The sequence below is a fragment of the Oncorhynchus keta genome, chromosome 26 (genome assembly GCF_023373465.1).
Source record: "Oncorhynchus keta strain PuntledgeMale-10-30-2019 chromosome 26, Oket_V2, whole genome shotgun sequence".
Classification (NCBI taxonomy): Eukaryota; Metazoa; Chordata; class Actinopteri; order Salmoniformes; family Salmonidae; genus Oncorhynchus; species Oncorhynchus keta.
This window is the reverse complement of record NC_068446.1, coordinates 28,766,155-28,786,219: the sequence shown is the minus strand read 5'-3', so window position 1 is coordinate 28,786,219 and position 20,065 is coordinate 28,766,155. Positions and strand designations below refer to the sequence as shown.

Below are 20,065 nucleotides of genomic sequence, written 5' to 3'. Positions count from 1 at the left end.
AAGTGAAAACATGTTCTTAGACATTTTTAAAAATGTATTAAGAAAATTAAAACAGAAATCTCTTATTTACAGTTTAAGTCAGAAGTTTACATTAGAGGTCGACCGATTATGATTTTTCAACACCAATACCGATTATTGAAGGACCAAAAAAAAGTCGATACCGATTAAAATCGGCCGATTTGAATATATTTGTAATAATGACAATTACAACAATACTGAATGAACAGTTATTTTAAGTTAATATAATACATCAATAAAATCAATTTAGTCTCAAATAAATAATGAAACCTGTTCAATTTGGTTTAAATAATGCAAAAACAAAGTGTTGGAGAAGAAAGTAAAAGTGCAATATGTGCCATGTAAAAAAGCTAACGTTTAAGTTCCTTGCTCAGAACATGAGAACATATGTAAGCTGGTGGTTCCTTTTAACATGAGTCTTCAATATTCCCAGGTAAGAAGTTTTAGGTTCTAGTTATAGGACTATTTCTCTCTATACCATTTGTATTTCATATACCTTTGACTATTGGATGTTCTAATAGGTACTTTAGTATTGCCAGGATAATCTCGGGAGTTGATAAGCTTGAAATCATAAACAGCGCAGTGCTTGAAGTATTGCGAAGAGCTGCTGGCAAATGCAGTAAAGTACTGTTTGAATGAATGCTTACGAGCCTGCTGCTGCCTACCACCGCTCAGTCAGACTGCTCTATCAAATCAGACTTAATTATAATAACACACAGAAATACGAGCCTTAGTTCATTAATATGGTCAAATCTGGAAACTTTTATTCTTTCAGTGAAATACAGAACCATTCGGTATTTTATTTAATGGGTGGCATCCATAAGTCTAAATATTGCTGTAACATTGAAGGTTGTGCAATGTAATGTCATAATTACGTAAAATTCTATCAAATTAGTTCGCAACGAGCCAGGCGGCCCAAACTGTTGCATATACCCTGACTCTGCGTGCAATGAACGCAAGAGAAGTGACAATTTCCCTAGTTTAATATTGCCTGCTAACATGAATATCTTTCAACTAAATATGCAGGTTTAAAAAACATATACTTCTGTGTATTGATTTTAAGAAAGGCATTGATGTTTATGGTTAGATACACCATGTTTATGGTTAGGCATATAATCTGACTGAGTATACAAGCATACAAGTACCTAAGTATCTGACTGAGCGGTGGTAAGCAGAAGCAGGCGAGCAAACATTCATTCAAACAGCACTTTTGTGCGTTTTGCCAGCAGCTCTTCGTTGTGCGTCAAGCATTGCGCTGTTTATGACTTCAAGCCTATCAACTCCAAAGATGAGGCTGGTGTAACCGAAGTGAAATGGCTAGCTAGTTAGCGCGCGCTAATAGCGTTTCAAACGTCACTCGCTCTGAGCCTTCTAGTAGTTGTTCCCCTTGCTCTGCATGGGTAACGCTGCTTCGATGGTGGCTGTTGTCGTTGTGTTGCTGGTTCGAGCCCAGGGAGGAGCGAGGAGAGGGAGGGAAGCTATACTGTTACACTGGCAATACTAAAGTGCCTATAAGAACATCCAATAGTCAAAGGTTAATGAAATACAAATGGTAGAGGGAAATAGTCCTATAATTCCTATAATAGCTACAACCTAAATCTTCTTACCTGGGAATATTGAAGACTCATGTTAAAAGGAACCACCAGCTTTCATATGTTCTCATGTTCTGAGCAAGGAACTAAAACGTTAGCACATATTGCACTTTTACTTTCTTCTCCAACACTTTGTTTTTGCATTATTTAAACCAAATTGAACATGTTTCATTATTTCCTTGAGGCTAAATTGATTTTATCGATGTATTATATTAAGTTAAAATAAGTGTTCATTCAGTATTGTTGTAATTGTCATTATTACAAATAAATAAAATCGGCGTCTGCTTTTTTGGTCCTCCAATAATTGGTATCAGCGTTGAAAAATCATAATCGGTCGACCTCTTAATTTGTTTCATTGGTGCACTGTTGAGTCCCACAATTTTTTTGCATGTCAGCAAGTTTTCAAGATATAACTTTCAAAATACAGAAAGTGTCTCAGTCAGTTGAAGGGTTCTGTAGAATGGGATGGGGATCCAGTTCGGTGTCTCACACAATTAGGAGCTCTTTCCTTCTCCTCTGCACACTGATGAAGCGGTTGGAACCGTTACAGTCTTCTCAGACACACTGCCAGTCTTAGAACAGAGACCGCGGCTGCATGCACAAGGGCACACCAATCATATCGTGAGACATCCAGGCTCTAGCCTGAGCAAACAATTCCTTGCCCTTCTACGTTGGCACTGGCAATGACAAATAGTTGCTATGGAGCAAGCACACCGTGGTAACATAATAATCTTGTAATAGTTTTTGCCGACATTGTATTCCAAAACTTTAATTTCAGGTTTTATTTGAGCTGGGAACGACAGGGTCTACACAGCACCAACACCGTGCAAATGCAATTGCTTGTTTAGCACATGAAAGTAATGTGAACATTTCAAATAGACTTTTACTGAAGTGTTCCTTTCTTACCCGAATATGTACACAAATGTGAGTTATGTGACCATGGGTTGAGAATCATTTTTTTTTCTTCCATATACCAATTTCTATTACCATGGGAAATTGGGAAAAAGATTTTGGCCTATTGCAGTCATAAAAAGGTACCCACCAGGTTTAGTTGTTTTCATGCTGGGAAATATGCATTCCATTACACACAATAGCTAGGTTTAATACAAATGGAGACCGATTTTTTTGGTGAATATTCTAAAATATGCATAAAGAATATTCACATTTTCCCACGAGAGGTGTTTCCATGTAACTGACATATTGAGGACAAAATGCTGTGTGTGATGACGTAGTGCACATAAAAAGTACCAAGAAATTCAATGTGTTTCCATCTACCGACGACTGCCAAAACTTTTGCGATAAATTGTAAACTTGCCCAGTCTGTTTTTGCCGCATGCTCTCTAGACATTTCTCTGATAAAGTTGACAGGGTAGGTTATAAGATATGGATAAGAGCAATACCATTTTTATTTGATAACTTGCAGCCAAGCATCGATCATCATCTCACCAGCATTCAAATAATACCATGAATATTTATAGGAAATTTGCATCAAGCTCATCATCAAACTCTTTTGGTGGGGGTCGGGTGGTCCGACCTTAGTTAAGTATTTCTCTCTACGCGTAGTCTGACCTTGATTTTAAGCATGACAATAGCATGCTATTCACCCGCTATTTGTTTTAGGTGGAGATCAAAGAAATGAATGTGTGTCTACAGATACACCCCATTTGATTTCTAGAATGTTCAATTTATATGCCTGGACTTTTTCACTGTATATATATATATAAACAACTTTTTTTTAAAGTACAATGTATTGTATTAGCCATTATCGGTAGCCACCGTCAGTTATACCCGCATGCATTTATAACCGTGTTACTTTCCTTACACTTTGCACCATTATATATTGTTTGTTTATGTTTCCTCGGTCACGTTCGTGTGGCTGTTCCTGAGGATCACTAGCAATAGTGGTTCATAGTAGGCTAACGTATTACAAGTTGTGAAATAATTTGGGACTTGTAGCCTATTTGAATCATTATGGAACGCAGACCATATGTATCAGTTTAAACCTGGAGCACGGTTCATGATGACTGGACTGTTGTCACAGTTCCACAATAAGTGAGGAATATTAAGGTAGATTTATAGACTACTGTTCAAACCATATTCTACACTTTTCTCACCTTCCAATGTCATGGCTGGAACAGTTGAATATGGTATTTTTCAGGATGAATCAGACCAGTGTATTTTTTTGATAAACCAATATATTTTGTGTAAAGGCGTTCCAAACCTGTTTTTTAATTATTCATAAATACTTTCCTAACCCCAAATAATAGAGTATTTGTGAATGCACGTGCTGAAAAGGAGACGAATGTGTGTATTGACATGGCCTTCTCTCATTGATCCCTAATGTTATGAACGTTCTCTCCTTATACTCTAGTAAGTTAGATTTTTTTTTAAAGATGTCTTTATATAAATGTACTGAAACCCCTGTTGAATGACAACTCCATGAGGAAAAACACAGCAAGTGGGAGGGTTTTCACCAGGTGAATTACATTTATTCAAGTGCGTGTAAGGGAACAACATTTACGCACCGGCAAAAGGTAACGAATGCCTTGATCACACTGATAGTGTTTTTGTGCAAAATAGTATACAGGATCATCTGGATGTGTATGCAACAAAAGTTCAACATTCACCTTCTGCTACCATTTCTGTCAAGTCGTCTACACATACAGTTTGAGCATACATTCGATAAATCCAAAGTATGCACCACACAGAACGCACTGCAACAGCAATGCTACAAGGAAAACGCAGCGTTCCACTGGAAATTAATTACTTCTGGTGTACCAAAATACAATGAAGCTGTCGATCACACCGGTCAGCATCATTGCTCAAAATAGAATGCAGCATCATCTGCACATGTATGCAACAAAGGTTCAGCATTCAACTTCTGCTACCATTTCTGTCAAGCCACCTATGCATACAGTTTGACGCATAGGTTCCATAAATCCAACGTATAGACGAGAGTAAACGCACTGCAGCTGCGTCTGCCACGCTGCAAGGCAAACGCAGCGTTTCATTGGAAATTAACGTAATTCTGGTGTACCAAAATGCAATGACACTGTCGGTGTGTTCGACGCGTAAGCCTGAAAAAGAACTACCGAGAAGTGCGTAGGAAAGGCGTGCGTATAAAAAGCGTCCATTTCCTAAGTCTGAATCAGGCCCTTAATGCTTTCCCACATTGTGGTTGTACAACTTGGCCTATCATCCCGTGACTCCGAGTGATGGTTTACGGCACCAATTTTCATGCAATTAATTTTACAGACACAAAAAGATACAATGTCGAACGAAATTGTACCGACACTTCATGTTTCCATAACACCTGTCGTGTTATGTTATTTATTAATACGCCATTACTATACTTGCGTAACAACTGGATGGAAACTTGGTTATTAAGGCACAACACAGACCTACTACATGGGTTGCAGGCCATGAATCGCAAGCCAGTACCAGCTCTACCCCTCAGTATATTCTGGATACTCAGGTAGATACTTCACTTAAGTATTGTATTGTCAAGAGGATCATGTAGACATCCGTACTTATCGCTGTCAAAGAAACTATAAATTAAATTGACAACAAATCATAGACGGGCAGTTCTGATTTCGAAAGTTAATTATCTTAAATGTTTCAACATTGGACATGAACCAAATCTACCCCCAGTTCCTGTATCATGTCTGCAAAGTCCCCCAACTTCTTCAATGTCATCATATGGGGCTCCCTGTACGAGTAATCACTACACTGTATGCATTACGTTGTCGCGCTTGTATACTTGTAGCTACAGTAAAATAGCCATCCGTTCTACATTTCCCATCTGCCTTGCAATCCAAATTAATTTGCAATGCAAATCATGCGATTCTGTATTGAACAGAACAAATATTGTAATTGTGTCACCGACAATTTGATGCAAATACTTGGAAATGAGCATGATTCTTTTCCACTTTAATTAATAACCAGTGAAATCGCAGTCAACAAACGGCATACAAATGTATGGGCACAACAAGTAGCTAAGCATAATACGGGTGGTTAGGCATAAATAGGCCCTAATTTATGTCTGGTTTAGTAATCAAATTGCCCCAGGGGGTCTGCTTAATTCAGATTTTAAACTAAATCTGACGATCATTTTTTTTGATGGAAGTGACATGCTGAAAACATAAAAACCTGATGCAATACAAAGTAACGATGTCTGCTCATTGTATAACTAGATACAATCTAACTGGCACACGCAGACAAACAAGTTCAATACAGAAAATAATCTAGTGATTCTCCGAATATTACATTAAATCCACTTACTGAATGTCTGGATTGTGGAAACATCATGTCAATTCCTTGTTTATTGTTTTCCTTCCCAAATACGATGAATGATGAGTGTTCAAAATGTAGCCCCCAAAAAATATTGGCTTGTTGTTCCCCTCTTTGTCCGTATTTGCAAACTCGAATCTAGCCAATAATCACACGAGTTGACCAGCTCACTAGCGAACGCTAGTTATTGTCCCCAAAATTGGTGATGCAGCTGGCGTCAGCTAGCTAATCAATATCTCTTGTTTGTCCAGGTGTATATCACTCGACAAAAGTAGCCTAGTAGCTACCAGCTGGAATCTCGTTTTCGTTGGTGATGAAATACAAACCTCAACCATTTGAATGGTCCTTTCTTAATTCTTCAAAGGCTGTCGCTCAAAATGATTAATCGCTGTTGCTAACGTTAGTTTTCAGTCTATAGGTAACGTAACTAGTACACTAGCTAGCTAAATATAATATGCATATAACCAGAAATGTTATGGATAACGCTAGGTATTTTCCTGGTTTCTTTTGTTCGGTCTTCTTTCGCCGTGTGTTTTCGCCAACGCAACAAAGCCAGCTAAAGCTATATGTCCGCTAACACACAACGCTTCAGAGGGAAAACTGCTCGAATTCGCAAAAATAACAAAATGGACCTCTTAAATTGAATTCATCCCGTTTATTAACAACTGGTGCTGGTAAACAAACAGTTGGCGCAAAAAAACTAACATTAACAAATCTTACAGTAAACTTTAAAGTATACACTTGCTCAGCATCTGTCCCTGGCCTAAATCCGAATTTGTGGCGGAGGCTGGAGTCCACATTCCATTCCTGAGGCAAGTTGCGACGTTACAAAACGCCCCACAAAGATATCCACCGTACAGAACAAATCATATTCTATGCCAATTGGAATAGAACGCAGTGGGTGTTAAAAGAAAATGTATTTCTATCTGAAACGTTCTACGTTGCAGTTCTCAACATGCCCAAAACGTCATCCCAGAAATGTAATGGCTAAAGAATTAGCGCCCCTCGTGGAAGGGAACAAATTCCACCTTGAATGAGTACACTAGCTGCATTTAATTTCTGTTTTCTATCGTTTCCCACTGTGGTATCAACAACAAATGTCAACCACAAAATGTATCAAGTTTGTCCTCTGGATGATTTCTTGTTTCAATCATAAAGCCTCATATTAAAAGGTGCAGCATAGGCTGTATTTCAAAAGCTAATTGTTCAGAAATGAGTTCATAATATACAGACAGAACACAGCAGAGTATAGGAACACATTTTATTCCAATTTAAAACAGATACTTTTTCTTTAAAGGAGAAGGCTATGAAAATCATTTTCATGTTTGAATGAGGTTCAGGCAACAGTGGTTGAAATGAAACATACAAAAGAGAAATATGGCTAAAATACTGTAAATCAATACCCATTAGGTCCCTTTTCTGGAGGGCGTCGCATTAATACAGTTTATCCCCCTCCCCCCACGTGCAATTAAAATGTGATTTCTTTCAAAACAGCAGTTTATCATTAAATACAGAATAAAATTCACCTTTTTCATTCATTTTCATTTATTTATTCATCTTAATCACATACTTAGTGTTTATTTGTTTTAAAAAGTGGACCATGAAATACATAGGTCCTTATGATTTTTCACAACATTGGCACTTGTTAAGAGTCTGGCTCTACAAAGAAAGGGGATTGGCACATTCATTATTGTACATAATTTACATTTGGTATACTTAAGAAAAAAAATACATTACTTTCAATTTATACACCACTACACAAAGTTTATTTAACCTCTTATTTAAAAATCTATCATATTAAGTGCTCCTAAATACAAGAGTTCAGGTAATGCATCAGCCTTACAAAAGAAACAAAAAGATGCAATAAGAGCTTTTAGCATTTCTGTGCATCCATCACATCAGTATGGATCTCAAGAAAAAGCATTAACCATCAAAAGTGTATACACATCTCATAGTACCAACAAAACGTGCTTGAATGAACATGTAAGTTGCATGAATGCAGGAAGTCCCATTGCTGCAGCGCAGGTTCAGTGCATTGACCCGTGAGAAAGAAAGGATTAAAGATCAAGTAAGAGGAGACAGCTGATATTCTAAAAAACACCATATTAATTAATTCACCGATGAATCCAACTGCTACAGTATTTTACTCTTTCGGTACCTTCACTTGGCAAAGCATTACAATAAATAAAGTTTAACAGGCTTATTTCAAAATGAACTGTATAGAAAAATGGTGGCAACTGTTTGTATATACTGTAGTGCTAGTCAGTCTATGGCATGGACTTGCCTCTAGTAGTGTATCCCTTCCTCGATCCCCACTGTGCTGGTTTTAGTGACGACAGTACTTCTTCCGTGTTCTCTTACTAGTTATTGTGATGTTCAATTAGTGTGCTGTAGAGGGTGCACATAACACATAGCTACATACACACTGTCCATAGTCCACATGTGGAGAAAACCAATGTATTTGGTTTAAACTGACACTGACTGTATGCTCAGAAAACCCATGGTAGCATTCTCATATCTGCCAACAGCAGGGAGGGAGGCCTGCGCCAGACATTTGTAAAGTGTTTTTTAGAGTGAAGTAACCACATAGCTCATCATACACTTCAAAACCACTGGATCACAAGCTGATACAGATACCTACAGTAGAGAGCAAAAGGTGTACAATGTAACTAAATTAATGCAAAACCACTGGGGGTTACAAGCATGAAGAGAGCCCAGCATGAGTGTCACGTGTAGAACTAAACCCTACTCTACCTAAGAAAGTAAACCACAGGTCAAAGGGGATGGAGTGTGCTTCTTGAGGTAACAGAGCAGCAGAGAAGCAGTAACCACTAAAACAATTCAAAAACAAGCTGCCTTGTTGGTGGTGATCTGAATTACCACTGGCAACATCTCAATCCAGCCTGCCCTGACAAGAGACTTTCGTACTCCTGAGAGAAATCAAAACTTGCCTACAAGCTCAACAAGTTAAACCAAAAACATCCGTTCAGACATATGCAATCACGACAAAACGTCTGTTCAAATTTAGTTGAACGCCTCATCTGCAGTTGTACAGGAAGCATTCATATTTCTGCTTTTCATGTACAGTTCACAAATAATGTGGTATATAAAAAGTATTAGGTGTGGGACCATTAACAAAGAAAGGCCTTCAAATACAAGTTGTGCAACACCAAACATCCCTGACAACTCACAAGCTGCCTTCACGACAAGGCCGCATCCACCGTGGGTTGGCCAAATGACAAGGTATTACAAAATGTCCAACATGTTTCAACATTTTTAAAACACTGTGGCACTTAATTAAGTCCAAAAAAGGTCATACTTTTCCACCTTCAGTGAAAGCAACATTTACAGATATTTCCATGAATTGCACAAACCATTTAACAACTGGGGTAGAGAATGTAGAGGAAAGGTAAACGTTGGACCTTTCAGCCAGGCTAGTATACAGTGGACATTAGTTAAGGGGGACTGAAAAGTATACCCAAGCCAACATTATGGGCAAAACATTCTTAGGTTGCAATTCAATGTAATTGTAAACACACAGCAAGATCTTAAACAGAGCACAAACTTCACTTTGCAGGGTAAGTGCTTGCCATGTACAGTAGAATGCGAAAAATATTTGGGCACCCTGCACTCAATTTGGCCATTATTTTTGCCACCAAAAATACAAGATATGAAAAACAAGTCTGTCATCATGATAACGCTCTAAAGTGTTAAGTTTCACCTAACCGCTCTCACCCAACGCTCTCTGGAGTGCAAATAGCACTGTGGCAATCACATGTCTTCCAGTCATGGTCTTTCTTAGTATATAAATGTCAAGCATAGAAACATGACTAGTAGGGCACATAAAACACAAACCATCCACAACAATGGACTAAAGCCAAGCTGAAGACATGAATGGTAGGTGGGAACGGAAGAGCACACTAAAGATTGGCTGAGGCAGGCAGCTATGAGATCCCCTCGTGGTTTTACTAGGCTCTGCTCAGGCCCAAACGGGCTGGTCAAAGTTTACAGGCAAATAGCCAGCAGAATTCATCCTCCAATGATCACCAACTGGCATCCCTGGACAGTTTGCACTCAACCTGTGGCAATGGCCTTCCCCTTGGCATCAACACACCCCAACACTGGCTCCCTGATTCTTAACACTCACTTTAATTGCACCTATTGCTCTATATCATCCATAGAGTCCTTTAATTCTCTGTCAACTTTGCTAGTAGTAGCCCTTATAATGAAAAGTTATGAAAACTCACCTGAATTACGTTAAAGACAAAATAGCAATCTATCGACATATTGTTAGCTATGGAATCTTAACTATCAAGCAAAAGACAAGATATGGGATTAAAAACCAATACCAAATTAAAATCTTAAATTACAAAAATGCAAGCACAGACCAGTTAAATTCAACCACTGATGAGTCTCTTTTTTTCTATTTGCATAATGCACCAACCCAAAATGGAAAAGAATCTTCCCATTCTAAATAATTTCAAAATTGAAGCAGAACATAACTGCAACTACAAAGTATGATGTCTCTAAAGAAAGGTAGATCACATGCCGTTAAAATCGTATTTTTTTAACAGTACTATGGACCCCGTCTCTCCCAGTCTCCCATCTGATGGAGACACTTCTAGATGGAAGCAGGGAGGAAGAGTCAGATGAACAACATCTAGAGCTCTGGTCCATAAATTAGACAAAAAAAAAAAAAAAAAAAGACTTATTTATCACTACCATTTCTCAAAATATTGGCCAAATAGGGAAAAAATATCCAATACCTTTAACAAAGAGAAGCTGTACTGACACTGTGTAGAGGACCAACTTGTGACTTAAGTTAGCTGGCAGCACTAAAGATTTCTTTATTACAAACTATTGCTCCTTACTACTCCTTTATGTCATCTGCACAAGTACAGCAAGTTGTTTACCTTCATTGGAAGATAACCAAAATGTAACAAAAATTCACAGAAACACACCATCAAACAATTGTAATTAATTAGGCAATTGTCCATAAGAAACGGTATAGTACGGCAAGTATAAATGAGTATTGCCTAAATTAATGTACCAAACTTTTCAATGCAACTATGAGAGAAGACACACATGTAAATATACACATTTGGTTTCAGTCATCTCCATCACCCCATTCCCCAACGAGTTGATTTTGTTCATCGTATCTGAAAAGTTTTGGGGGATGTAACTGATACTGGCAACTTGATTGTATCTACAGTAAACAAAACATTTGGCAAATGGTACAGCATTTTAAGGAGTACAAATCATGACAAATTCAATCTAAATAGAGCTGCAGTTTATTCATATTGTCGTTTTAGAATGTTACAAGATGCTGCCAATTCAACAAGGGGTTCTGTGAAAAATGTAAATTGTTTTGTCTGAGGGACAGGGGAGCAGTGGATTGAGAAGGAAACTAACAGTTTCCAATCATGTAGGTTACATCCTCTATTGGATAATTGTGACTTTCCTCTTGGAAATGAGAAACGCTGTGGTCTTGTTCATCTTTAATTAACATCATTGGGAAAGCGGTAGTAGCAATAGTAATAGTCAATAAACTCACCTAAAATAATTCTTAATATACACAGATCAATTTACAATCTCTCCCACCCTTGCTCTGTCTATGTGTGAGCATCCACTTGATTGTAACACACACTTTTTACATTCAACAGTGCAAGGTGACTTCTAGCCTAGCGTGAGGTTTGGAAAAAACACACACCTCAAAGACCACGTAGAGTTGAGCTTCCCCCCCACACCTCAGCACCACCCGCACCAACGATTCTATGCAGTTACCCACAACCCTCTGCAGACTGGTGGGTGCCCAGCCCCCCCCAGCATCCCGCAGACAGACCCTCCTGACTGTGAAGGGGGGACACTGGCTTTTTCCTGCTTTCCTACACCTCAGCTCTTCTTCCTTTAAATCACACCAGCACACAAGCCACCAAATCAAACAGACTTCTACCTACCAACCTACCTACCCACCCCCAAGCCACCCTCCTTTAACAGGGGTGACCCAGAGACGCAAGCCACACCAGGTGACAAATAAGAGCTGTCAACCACCAAGTCAAGTCAGTGGAGGGATGCAGGCTGCAGTGGGCAGGGAAGAGAGGAGTGGGGGGAATGACTGGAGCTGGAAAAACACATCCAATTAAACCATAGACGAGGAGCAGGAGGATGTTGGGACCAGGGGTGAATAGAACCTGGAATATATTACGCATGTGTGATCAAGTGTGTGTGTGTGTGTGTGTGTGTGTGTGTAAATGCATGTTGGTGAATGTGTCTGCGTGTGTGTGCTCGTGCAGGTGTGTGTGTAGATGTGTACTCTGTGCTGTGTGCGAGGTCTCTCTCAATTTCTCTCTCACACCAGGTTGTACTCCTTCAGGTTGAGTTGCAGGATGGTGTCTTTGACAGCAGCGAACACAAAGCGGATGTTCTCTGTGTCCGTGGCGCAGGTGAAGTGGGAGTAGATGATCTTGTCGCTGTCAGGGTTCAGGTCCACAAACATCTTCAGGATAAACTCCCGGCCTGCCTGAGCGTCTCTCTGGGGCCCTAGGGGTACACACACACATTATCCCAAAGCTACAGGCAACAGGACACATCACTGTGTACCTGTGCTACCAACGAACACACAACATTTTAAATTGAAAGGACGACACGTTACATGATCTCAAAAGGTAAGCGATTTAAATCCTGAATGGTGTGAATTTGTATTACATTTTAGTTCATTGTCTAGCCACACGGTGTCACTAAATACTAACAAAAATACATTCAGGTCTGTTCATGACACCTGTAGAATTTGAAATGAATAATGTTCCAATAATAAATAAATAAATCATATGCATTATATTTGATAATTTGCCTCAGTAGCTGCCATGGTACTGGACATTGCCACATTAGCCAGTGCAGAGAGGTTCTAGGATAAAGGTAAAGAGTCGTTTACCATCAAACTCTGGGAAGTAGTCGACCAGGTGGGAGTAAGTGATCTTCTCCTCCAAGAGGTCCTTCTTGTTGAGGAACAGGATGACGGAGGAGTTCTGGAACCAGGGATATGTGATGATGGTCCGGAACAGAGCCTTGCTCTCCTCCATCCGATTCTGACAGAGAAAGAGAGAGGTAGAGCGATAGGGACAGAAAGGAAGGTCAGAACTCGCTTGGTTCCTTTATTTGATCTATATAGGCTATGCACAAAGTAGTCTATTTTGCATAGATAACTAAATATAATCACAGCTACTGTTCAAACAATAAACCAAAGAACTTTGAGGCCTTCAAGTCCACCCAAAAGGTATTTTGTTTAGAAGTAATATCTATGTGATTTCAGGCTGTTTTGAAACGGTAAAAACAGCTGCTTGCAATGTGCTTTTTCTCTGTGAGCAAACATGATAAATGTTCTATTTTTGCTGACATGGGAGCGAATACATTCAACAGTATATCAAAACTGGAAAAAATTTGTAGGTTGCACTGGCAAGTATAAGAATATTTGTCAGGGTATATTATTTCATTATAAATCTGATTATTTCACATGGAGATGTGAGAAGCTAAAATGCTAGCTTGCTTGCGGTTTTTAGCAAGCTGCTAGCAGAGTAGCCTACAGCCAAATGGCAGGCACAAAATAAGGTAACAGGTTTTCATTATTCTATATCATGCAAAAACATTTCAAAATATGCTAAGTGTTAACATTTTGTTCTGTTCAATAATCTAAAAATCAACCAATTTATTGCTTTCAATTCATCTATTGGGCCAAAAAACTTTACAGTAAATGTTACTTATCCTATGAAGAAACAACCCCTTCTCTACTAGAGCAAACCCATCTATTTGGTGGCAGGTAGACTAGTGGTTAGAGCGTTGAGCCAGTAACCGAAAGGTTGCTAGATTGAATTCCCGAGCTGACAAGGTAAAAATCTGTTCCCCGGTAGGCCGCCATTGTAAATAAGAATGTGTTGCTAACTGACTTGCCTAGTTAAATAATAAAAACTTTGGTCATTCATGAGCTCATATTAATCCAAGATACTGCTTGATTTAATAACAGTTCTAACAAAATAGTGAATCTAGCCTAACAAAAAAAGAAGGAATAATAATCTGGTTAGAAAACACATGGCCAATTGCCACTGCATACAACTAAATTCAGTGTAATTTTAAATTCCTGACTGCACTTGATAAAAACAATCAAATTGTCTAGTGAAACAATCATACGGCTTTCAAAATATCATTGTACCCTAGAGACCAATTTACAAAGACTCCCATGGCATTTATAGGAAATAAAGGTGGGGTAGTGATGAGATGTATTACTCCCATCCTCCAAATAAGATCACCAAATTTTGGGGGGAGGAATCAATAAATATGTAGTTGAAAAATATAATGGGTGGAGTAATGCGCATGTTAGGATTAACTTTGCTCTTGTGAGTTTACTGTGGTCTGCGTTATGTCTATGTGAGAGCAGATCTTTGGCATTATATAATCCCATTATCCATGCAGAGGCACCCATCCTGTCTGTGTGTAAGGAGGGCCCTGCTCTGCTGCTCCTGTGACATGATGTTTACTGTCAGATCAGGTAGATCCAGTAGCGAGAGCAGTGCAGGAGGATGTGGATGTCTCTACCCTCCAAAATCCTCTGCTCTGCTCCGCCTGGCAACGTGGTGCAGTGCTGTATGAAACACTCTCTGTCATATGACCCATCAGACAGTTTGTTGTTCTAAACCAGCTCTCTCCGATGACTAAACAGCCTGATCATATTATCCTCATTTCATCTGGAGCTGCAGTCAAAGGGACACCAGCAAAATGGAAAACAAAACAAAATACAGACTCATACACAAACAAGCAGGATAGAAGAAGCTACTATCTACCGCATGACTGTAAATAAGAGACTAATGACAGTGTGCCGTGTGTGTGTGTGTTCAATCTCACCTCGTTATCAGACTCCACCAGAACCTGGTCGTACTCGCTGAGGGCAACCAGGAACATGATGGACGTGACATTCTCAAAGCAGTGGATCCACTTCCTCCTCTCTGACCTCTGACCCCCTACATCCACCATCCTGATTGGACAGGACCCAGATGGAGAGATGAATATAGGAGAGAAGTTTTCAAAATTAGGCTAAATTCAGACATTAATGGCAAGTTTACCATTTTTTATTGTGGTAATAACTAGGGTATCCAACTAAATCATTTGGTGAAACTAGCAATGAATACAGTTAACTGTCAAACAAAGCAAAAATATAATGGATATCAAGGAATTAAAATGATTGTTACATTGGGAACAGCACTTATAATGCAATAAGATGTATACCCTTCTGATCTGCTTTTAAAATACATCAGTGCAAAGAAGCACTCAAACCCACTTGATTGTGTTTACCATCATATACAACTATTTGGAAAACATGATTATGTGGAAATTATGTTCCTTTATGGTCAGGATTTTCAGTTAGGCAGTTATATGTTAACGTATGAGAATTAAACAAATTAAACGCATGTACAGTAAACATACTGTACATGCGACATGCATTATGCTATCAATAACTTAAATTGATAACAATTAAGTTGGATAACTTATTATATGCACTAATACAACATACAGTACAGTAAATCAAAGAAAGTGCAAGGACAGGTTAAACGACCCAAGTTGAACCAAAAAGAAAAGAGAAAAGGTGTGCACTGTGCAGAGCCACATCCCAGCCCATTCCCAGCTAAGTGGATGCAGGTGTGCCAGAGAGGTCAGATCGGGACGGCATTATCCCGCTTGGAAGCAGCATCTAAGTCAGCCAGTGACTTCAGATTCAGAGCACAAGCCCAGCAGCAGTGTGGGGAGGTAGGCCAGTGCAAAAAGGAGAGAGGAAAGGGGGGTTAGACGGGAGAAGGGGAGGATACAGAGGGGGAAAGAAAGAATACAGGGAGGGGGGGGAGAATGGGAGAGCAGAGGGCACCTCCATCACAGATGTACAGGGGTGCAGAGTGGAGGCAAGGATTTGGGAATACCGCTACAGTTGTTTTCCAAACATTATTTTCATGGATTTCATAGAATTTTGCATTTATAGATGATGGATCAGATTAGCCATCATGCAACTCAGAAATCCTCCTAGTTGATGGGAGAGATCTATTAGTCTATATCCATCTTATCAAAGGAGGATCAGGGTTTCTTTCGTAGCCTAGTGAGCAGCAGCTACCGCTGTCCATCCCTGGCTGGCTCGTCCGCAAAGTGAGAAGCGGGGGGGCGTTGATAAATGGGGTCCTCTAGGACTCCTGCCTAAAATAAAAGCTCCTTCGCATCAGCCGGCCTCCTTTCCTGTAGCAGTGATGGGTGACCTACTTAGAAGGATAGGCTCTCCTATGGAGGATGAGCCCAGAGAAATCATGACATTCTCAACCACTTCAAAAAGGCAATTAAGAGAGGGAAGCACCACGGCCGAACGCAGCAGACATACATGTGTACTTTGTCCTCATGAAAGCCTGCCTTGTGCAGCTGCTGTGAGTACAACCCGGGCTGGGCTGCACCAGACCCCATCACTAACACACATTGAGTTGGGGTGAAGAGGGGGGCTCCTTGCATCACAAGTCTCTCCCCATCTGACTAGCCAAATATTCTCATTGAGATTTAAATGCGGATCGTCTGGATTTGCTTAAATCCTGAGGAATATCTCTGTAATATATTATTATATAGGCTACGTGTTCTTATAGTGATTCACAGCCTATCCATCCAGTAGCAGTAGAGTGAAGCGATGGAAGGATCCTCGAGTCCAACCTCATTGTGAGCCTGGGAGTTATTTCTAGCGCTGCTGCGCGTAGGAGGGGCTGACATGCTGGCTTCCTATCGATTTGCACTCTTTTGTAATCGCTCTTGTTCGCTGGTTTCATCTCCTCATGATTATCCTCTTGGAGGGGGAGGGCTGTTCTACACCTTGGTGCCCAGTGATCAGTCTCTTCCGCCTGGCCACTTCCAGGAGGCCTCCCCCTCCCTCAGCTCGACTGGCTTGGCCCAGACGACACTAACAGGCAGCATGCCTGGTTACATCATAATGACACCAGACTGGTTACAGTCCTGGAGTAGACGGCTTCTCAACATCCCTGTTATGATGACTAAATCTTCAGATGACTAACTGATATTTAGCTCATTCTACTCCATCCAGTATTGTACCATGCAAAGCAAGGGGCTGAAGTGTTGTTCAGTGTTCATCTCGAGGATTAAATAGTGACAATTAAGACTTGATGGGCCTGAGACAATTATGATGGGTAGGTAAAAACTGGAGATCAAACAACAATGAGGAATAAAAATTAAGCAGCAGGTGAATCAGTGTTCATGTTGATCTTGTGAGGGAGAAAATTATCAATGTTCTCTGATATCACACAACGCACAGTCAACATGAATATTGAAACAATTATGTATTTCAGAGGAAATACAAAACACTAGGAAGGGAGTAAAAGTGTGGATGTCTTTCTACCTGAAAATGATGCTTTGCAAGTCGAAAGGGTATTCAATGATCCCTGTGGTGGGGATGCGAACCCTAAGCACATCTTGTTGGGTTGGTAGAAAGTTGGGTTCAGCAATACGATCCAGATCGCTTAGATAGCTAGAGACCGGGAGAAAGAGAGACAGGAACGACAAAGAGAGAGAGAGAGAGAGAGAGAGAGAGAGAGAGAGAGAGAGTGAAGCATGACAGCAGATACCCCCCTCCAAAGCAAGTGGACCAGTCGGTCCCAAACAGGAGAACCCATTCCTCAGAGCTCTGGGGGGTGACCCTTCACCTACCACCTCTACCACCTACTAAACCCCCCAATCATCTCCCAGAAAGTGAGTACAGTACCTGATAGCAGCTCTCAGAGACTCTGTTAAACCTTGCATTATATTATATTGAGTTCAAATTGAGGCAGTCCGCAAGTTCAATAAGATCTGGACTAAATACCCGTTTTCCTTTTTTGGTTATAGTTAGCAGTGATTTGGCCTCAGACAAACTCAGAGCTGCTGATAGGAAGGAGTCTCAGAGAGCACGCTACCAGGACCCAGGGCTGTGCGGCCAGCAGCAGTGTGGGGGGGGGGGCAGAATAGTGGCGGAGGTATAGGCAGCACTTCACACCAGTACCTGAAGATTACATTCTCCAGGTCAAAAGGGTACTCAATGATGCCAGTAGTGGGCACTCGAACCCGCAGCACATCCTGCTGAGTGGGCACGTACCCCTTGGTCGCTATTCGCTCTAAATCTCTAAGGTAACTGTGGAATGAAGGGGGACACATGACACGTGTGCCTGACGCTGCACAATCACCTGCACACAGACAAAAACCAGGTACACACAAACACCCTCTCTCTTTCTCATGGAAACAGAAATACATACAGGTAATCACATACATTGCACCCCTTGAATTTGGAAATTGATTTAATTAAGATGTGTAGTCACTGGCCTACACACACACACACACACACACTATCCCATAATGTCGAAGTGGAATTATCTTGTTCAATTTTTACAAATGAATTAAAAATGAAAAGCTGAAATGTCTTAAGTCAATAAGTCTTCAGTCCCTTATGGTAAGCCTAAATAAGTTCAACAGTAGAAAGTAAAATAATAAGTTGCAGCAACTCTGTGTGCAATAATAGCGTTTAACATTATTTTTTTAATGACTACCTCATCTCTGTACCCCACACATACAGATAATTTTATGGTCCCTCAGTTGAGCAGTAATTTCAAACACAGATTCAACCAAAGACCAGGGAGGTTTTCGAATGCCTCACAAAGGGCACATATTGGTAAAAAAAAACTAAAAAGACATTGAATATCGCTTTGAGCATGGTCGCTCTGGATAAGAGCGTCTGCTAAATGACTTAAATGTAAATGTGAAGTTTTTAATTACACTTTGGATGGTGTATTAATAGACCCCGTCACTACAAGGATACAGACGTCCTTCCTAACTCAGATGCCGGAGAGTTGTTCAGCGATCAGTTGTTCAGAGATTTCACCACGAGGCCAATAGTGACTTTAAAACAGACAGAGTTTAATCGCTGTGATAGGGGAAAACTGAGGATTGATCAACATTGTAGTAACTCTACAATACTAACCTAATTGACAGAGTGAAAAGAAGGAAGCCTGTACAGAATACAAATATTCCAAAACATGCATCATGTCTGCAACAAGGCACTAAAGTAATACTGCAAAAAATGTGGCAAAGATAAACTTTTTGTCCTGAATACAAAGTGTTCCGTTTGGGGAAAATCCAATACAACACATTACTGAGTACCACTCTTCATATTTTCAAGCATAGTGGTGGCTGCATCATGTTATGGGTATGCTTGTAATTTGGGAGGTACAGGATAAAACAAACTGAATGGAGCTAAACACAGGCAAAATCTGCTTTCCACCAGACACTGGAAGATGAATTTACATTTCAGCAGGACAAAAACCAAAAACATAAGGCCAAATCTACACTGATTGCTGACCAAGAAGACATTGAATGTTCTTGAGTGGCCTAGTTACAGTTCTGACTTAAAATAGGCATGAACATCTGTGGCAAGACTTGAAAATGGCTGTCTAGCCATCATCAACAACCAACTTGACAGAAGAATTACAAAAATGATGTGCAAATATTGTACAATCCAGGTGTTCTTAAGAGGCTTACCCAGAAAGACTCATTGCTGTCATCGCCACCAAAGGTGATTCTAACAGGTATTGACTCAGGGGTGTTAATACTTATGTAAATGAGATATTTCCGTACTTAAATGTTCAATACATTTGCTAACATTTCTAAAAGCATGTTTTCACTTTGTCATTATGGGGTATTGTGTGGTGAAAAAAAATAATTTAATCCATTTGGAATTCAGACTGATAAAATGTGAAATAAGTCAAGGGGTATGAATACTTTCTGAAAGCACTGTACATTAATATATTACAGCTGTATCCTGTTACTACTCACAAACTAATGGGAGGCAGTATCCGTTTGTAACAATTATCACTAACCCTGTTAGGGGGGCTGAATCACAATAGCTCAAGTCTTTAGGGCCAAGTAACTTAACATCCTAAAATGGTTCATGTGGACCATTTGGGTTCATTTTTACAGTCCTGATAACCTTATCAGTCATAAAAACAGAGTAGCCTAATCACTACATTGATTCTGAGTCATATTACAACAAAGTGTTTTGTCCCTGGGAAGCTATAAGCATTAGCCATGGTGACAAAGTGCTTACTCTGCATTTTAGG

The 20,065-nt window shown here is 39.9% G+C and overlaps 2 protein-coding genes across 9 annotated transcripts in view; both read right to left on the bottom strand.

Moving 5' to 3' along the window:
* LOC118371592 (TLE family member 5-like) overlaps positions 1 to 6,896 on the bottom strand; it is a 37,584-nt gene extending 30,688 nt beyond the window's left edge. Inside the window, exon 1 of one of the 2 annotated variants that reach the window (XM_035757117.2) lies at positions 5,892 to 6,896. In XM_035757117.2, the coding sequence (XP_035613010.1) occupies positions 5,892 to 5,918 (27 nt within the window). In that variant the 5' untranslated portion in view covers positions 5,919 to 6,896. The remainder of the gene's footprint in view (positions 1 to 5,891) is intronic. The other variant, XM_035757118.2, reaches the window with a different exon arrangement.
* A 251-nt stretch (positions 6,897 to 7,147) lies between these two features.
* The window catches only part of gna11b (guanine nucleotide binding protein (G protein), alpha 11b (Gq class)), a 75,820-nt gene continuing 62,902 nt past the window's right edge, over positions 7,148 to 20,065 (bottom strand). For 5 of the 7 annotated variants that reach the window (XM_035757116.2, XM_035757112.2, XM_035757113.2 and 2 more), the window contains 5 exons: positions 17,959 to 18,087; positions 17,320 to 17,448; positions 14,793 to 14,922; positions 12,832 to 12,985; positions 7,148 to 12,440 (listed from right to left, as the gene is read on the bottom strand). In XM_035757116.2, the coding sequence (XP_035613009.1) occupies positions 12,250 to 12,440; positions 12,832 to 12,985; positions 14,793 to 14,922; positions 17,320 to 17,448; positions 17,959 to 18,087 (733 nt within the window). In that variant the 3' untranslated portion in view covers positions 7,148 to 12,249. The remainder of the gene's footprint in view (positions 12,441 to 12,831; positions 12,986 to 14,792; positions 14,923 to 17,319; positions 17,449 to 17,958; positions 18,088 to 20,065) is intronic. The other 2 variants (XM_052480510.1, XM_035757111.2) reach the window with 2 other exon arrangements.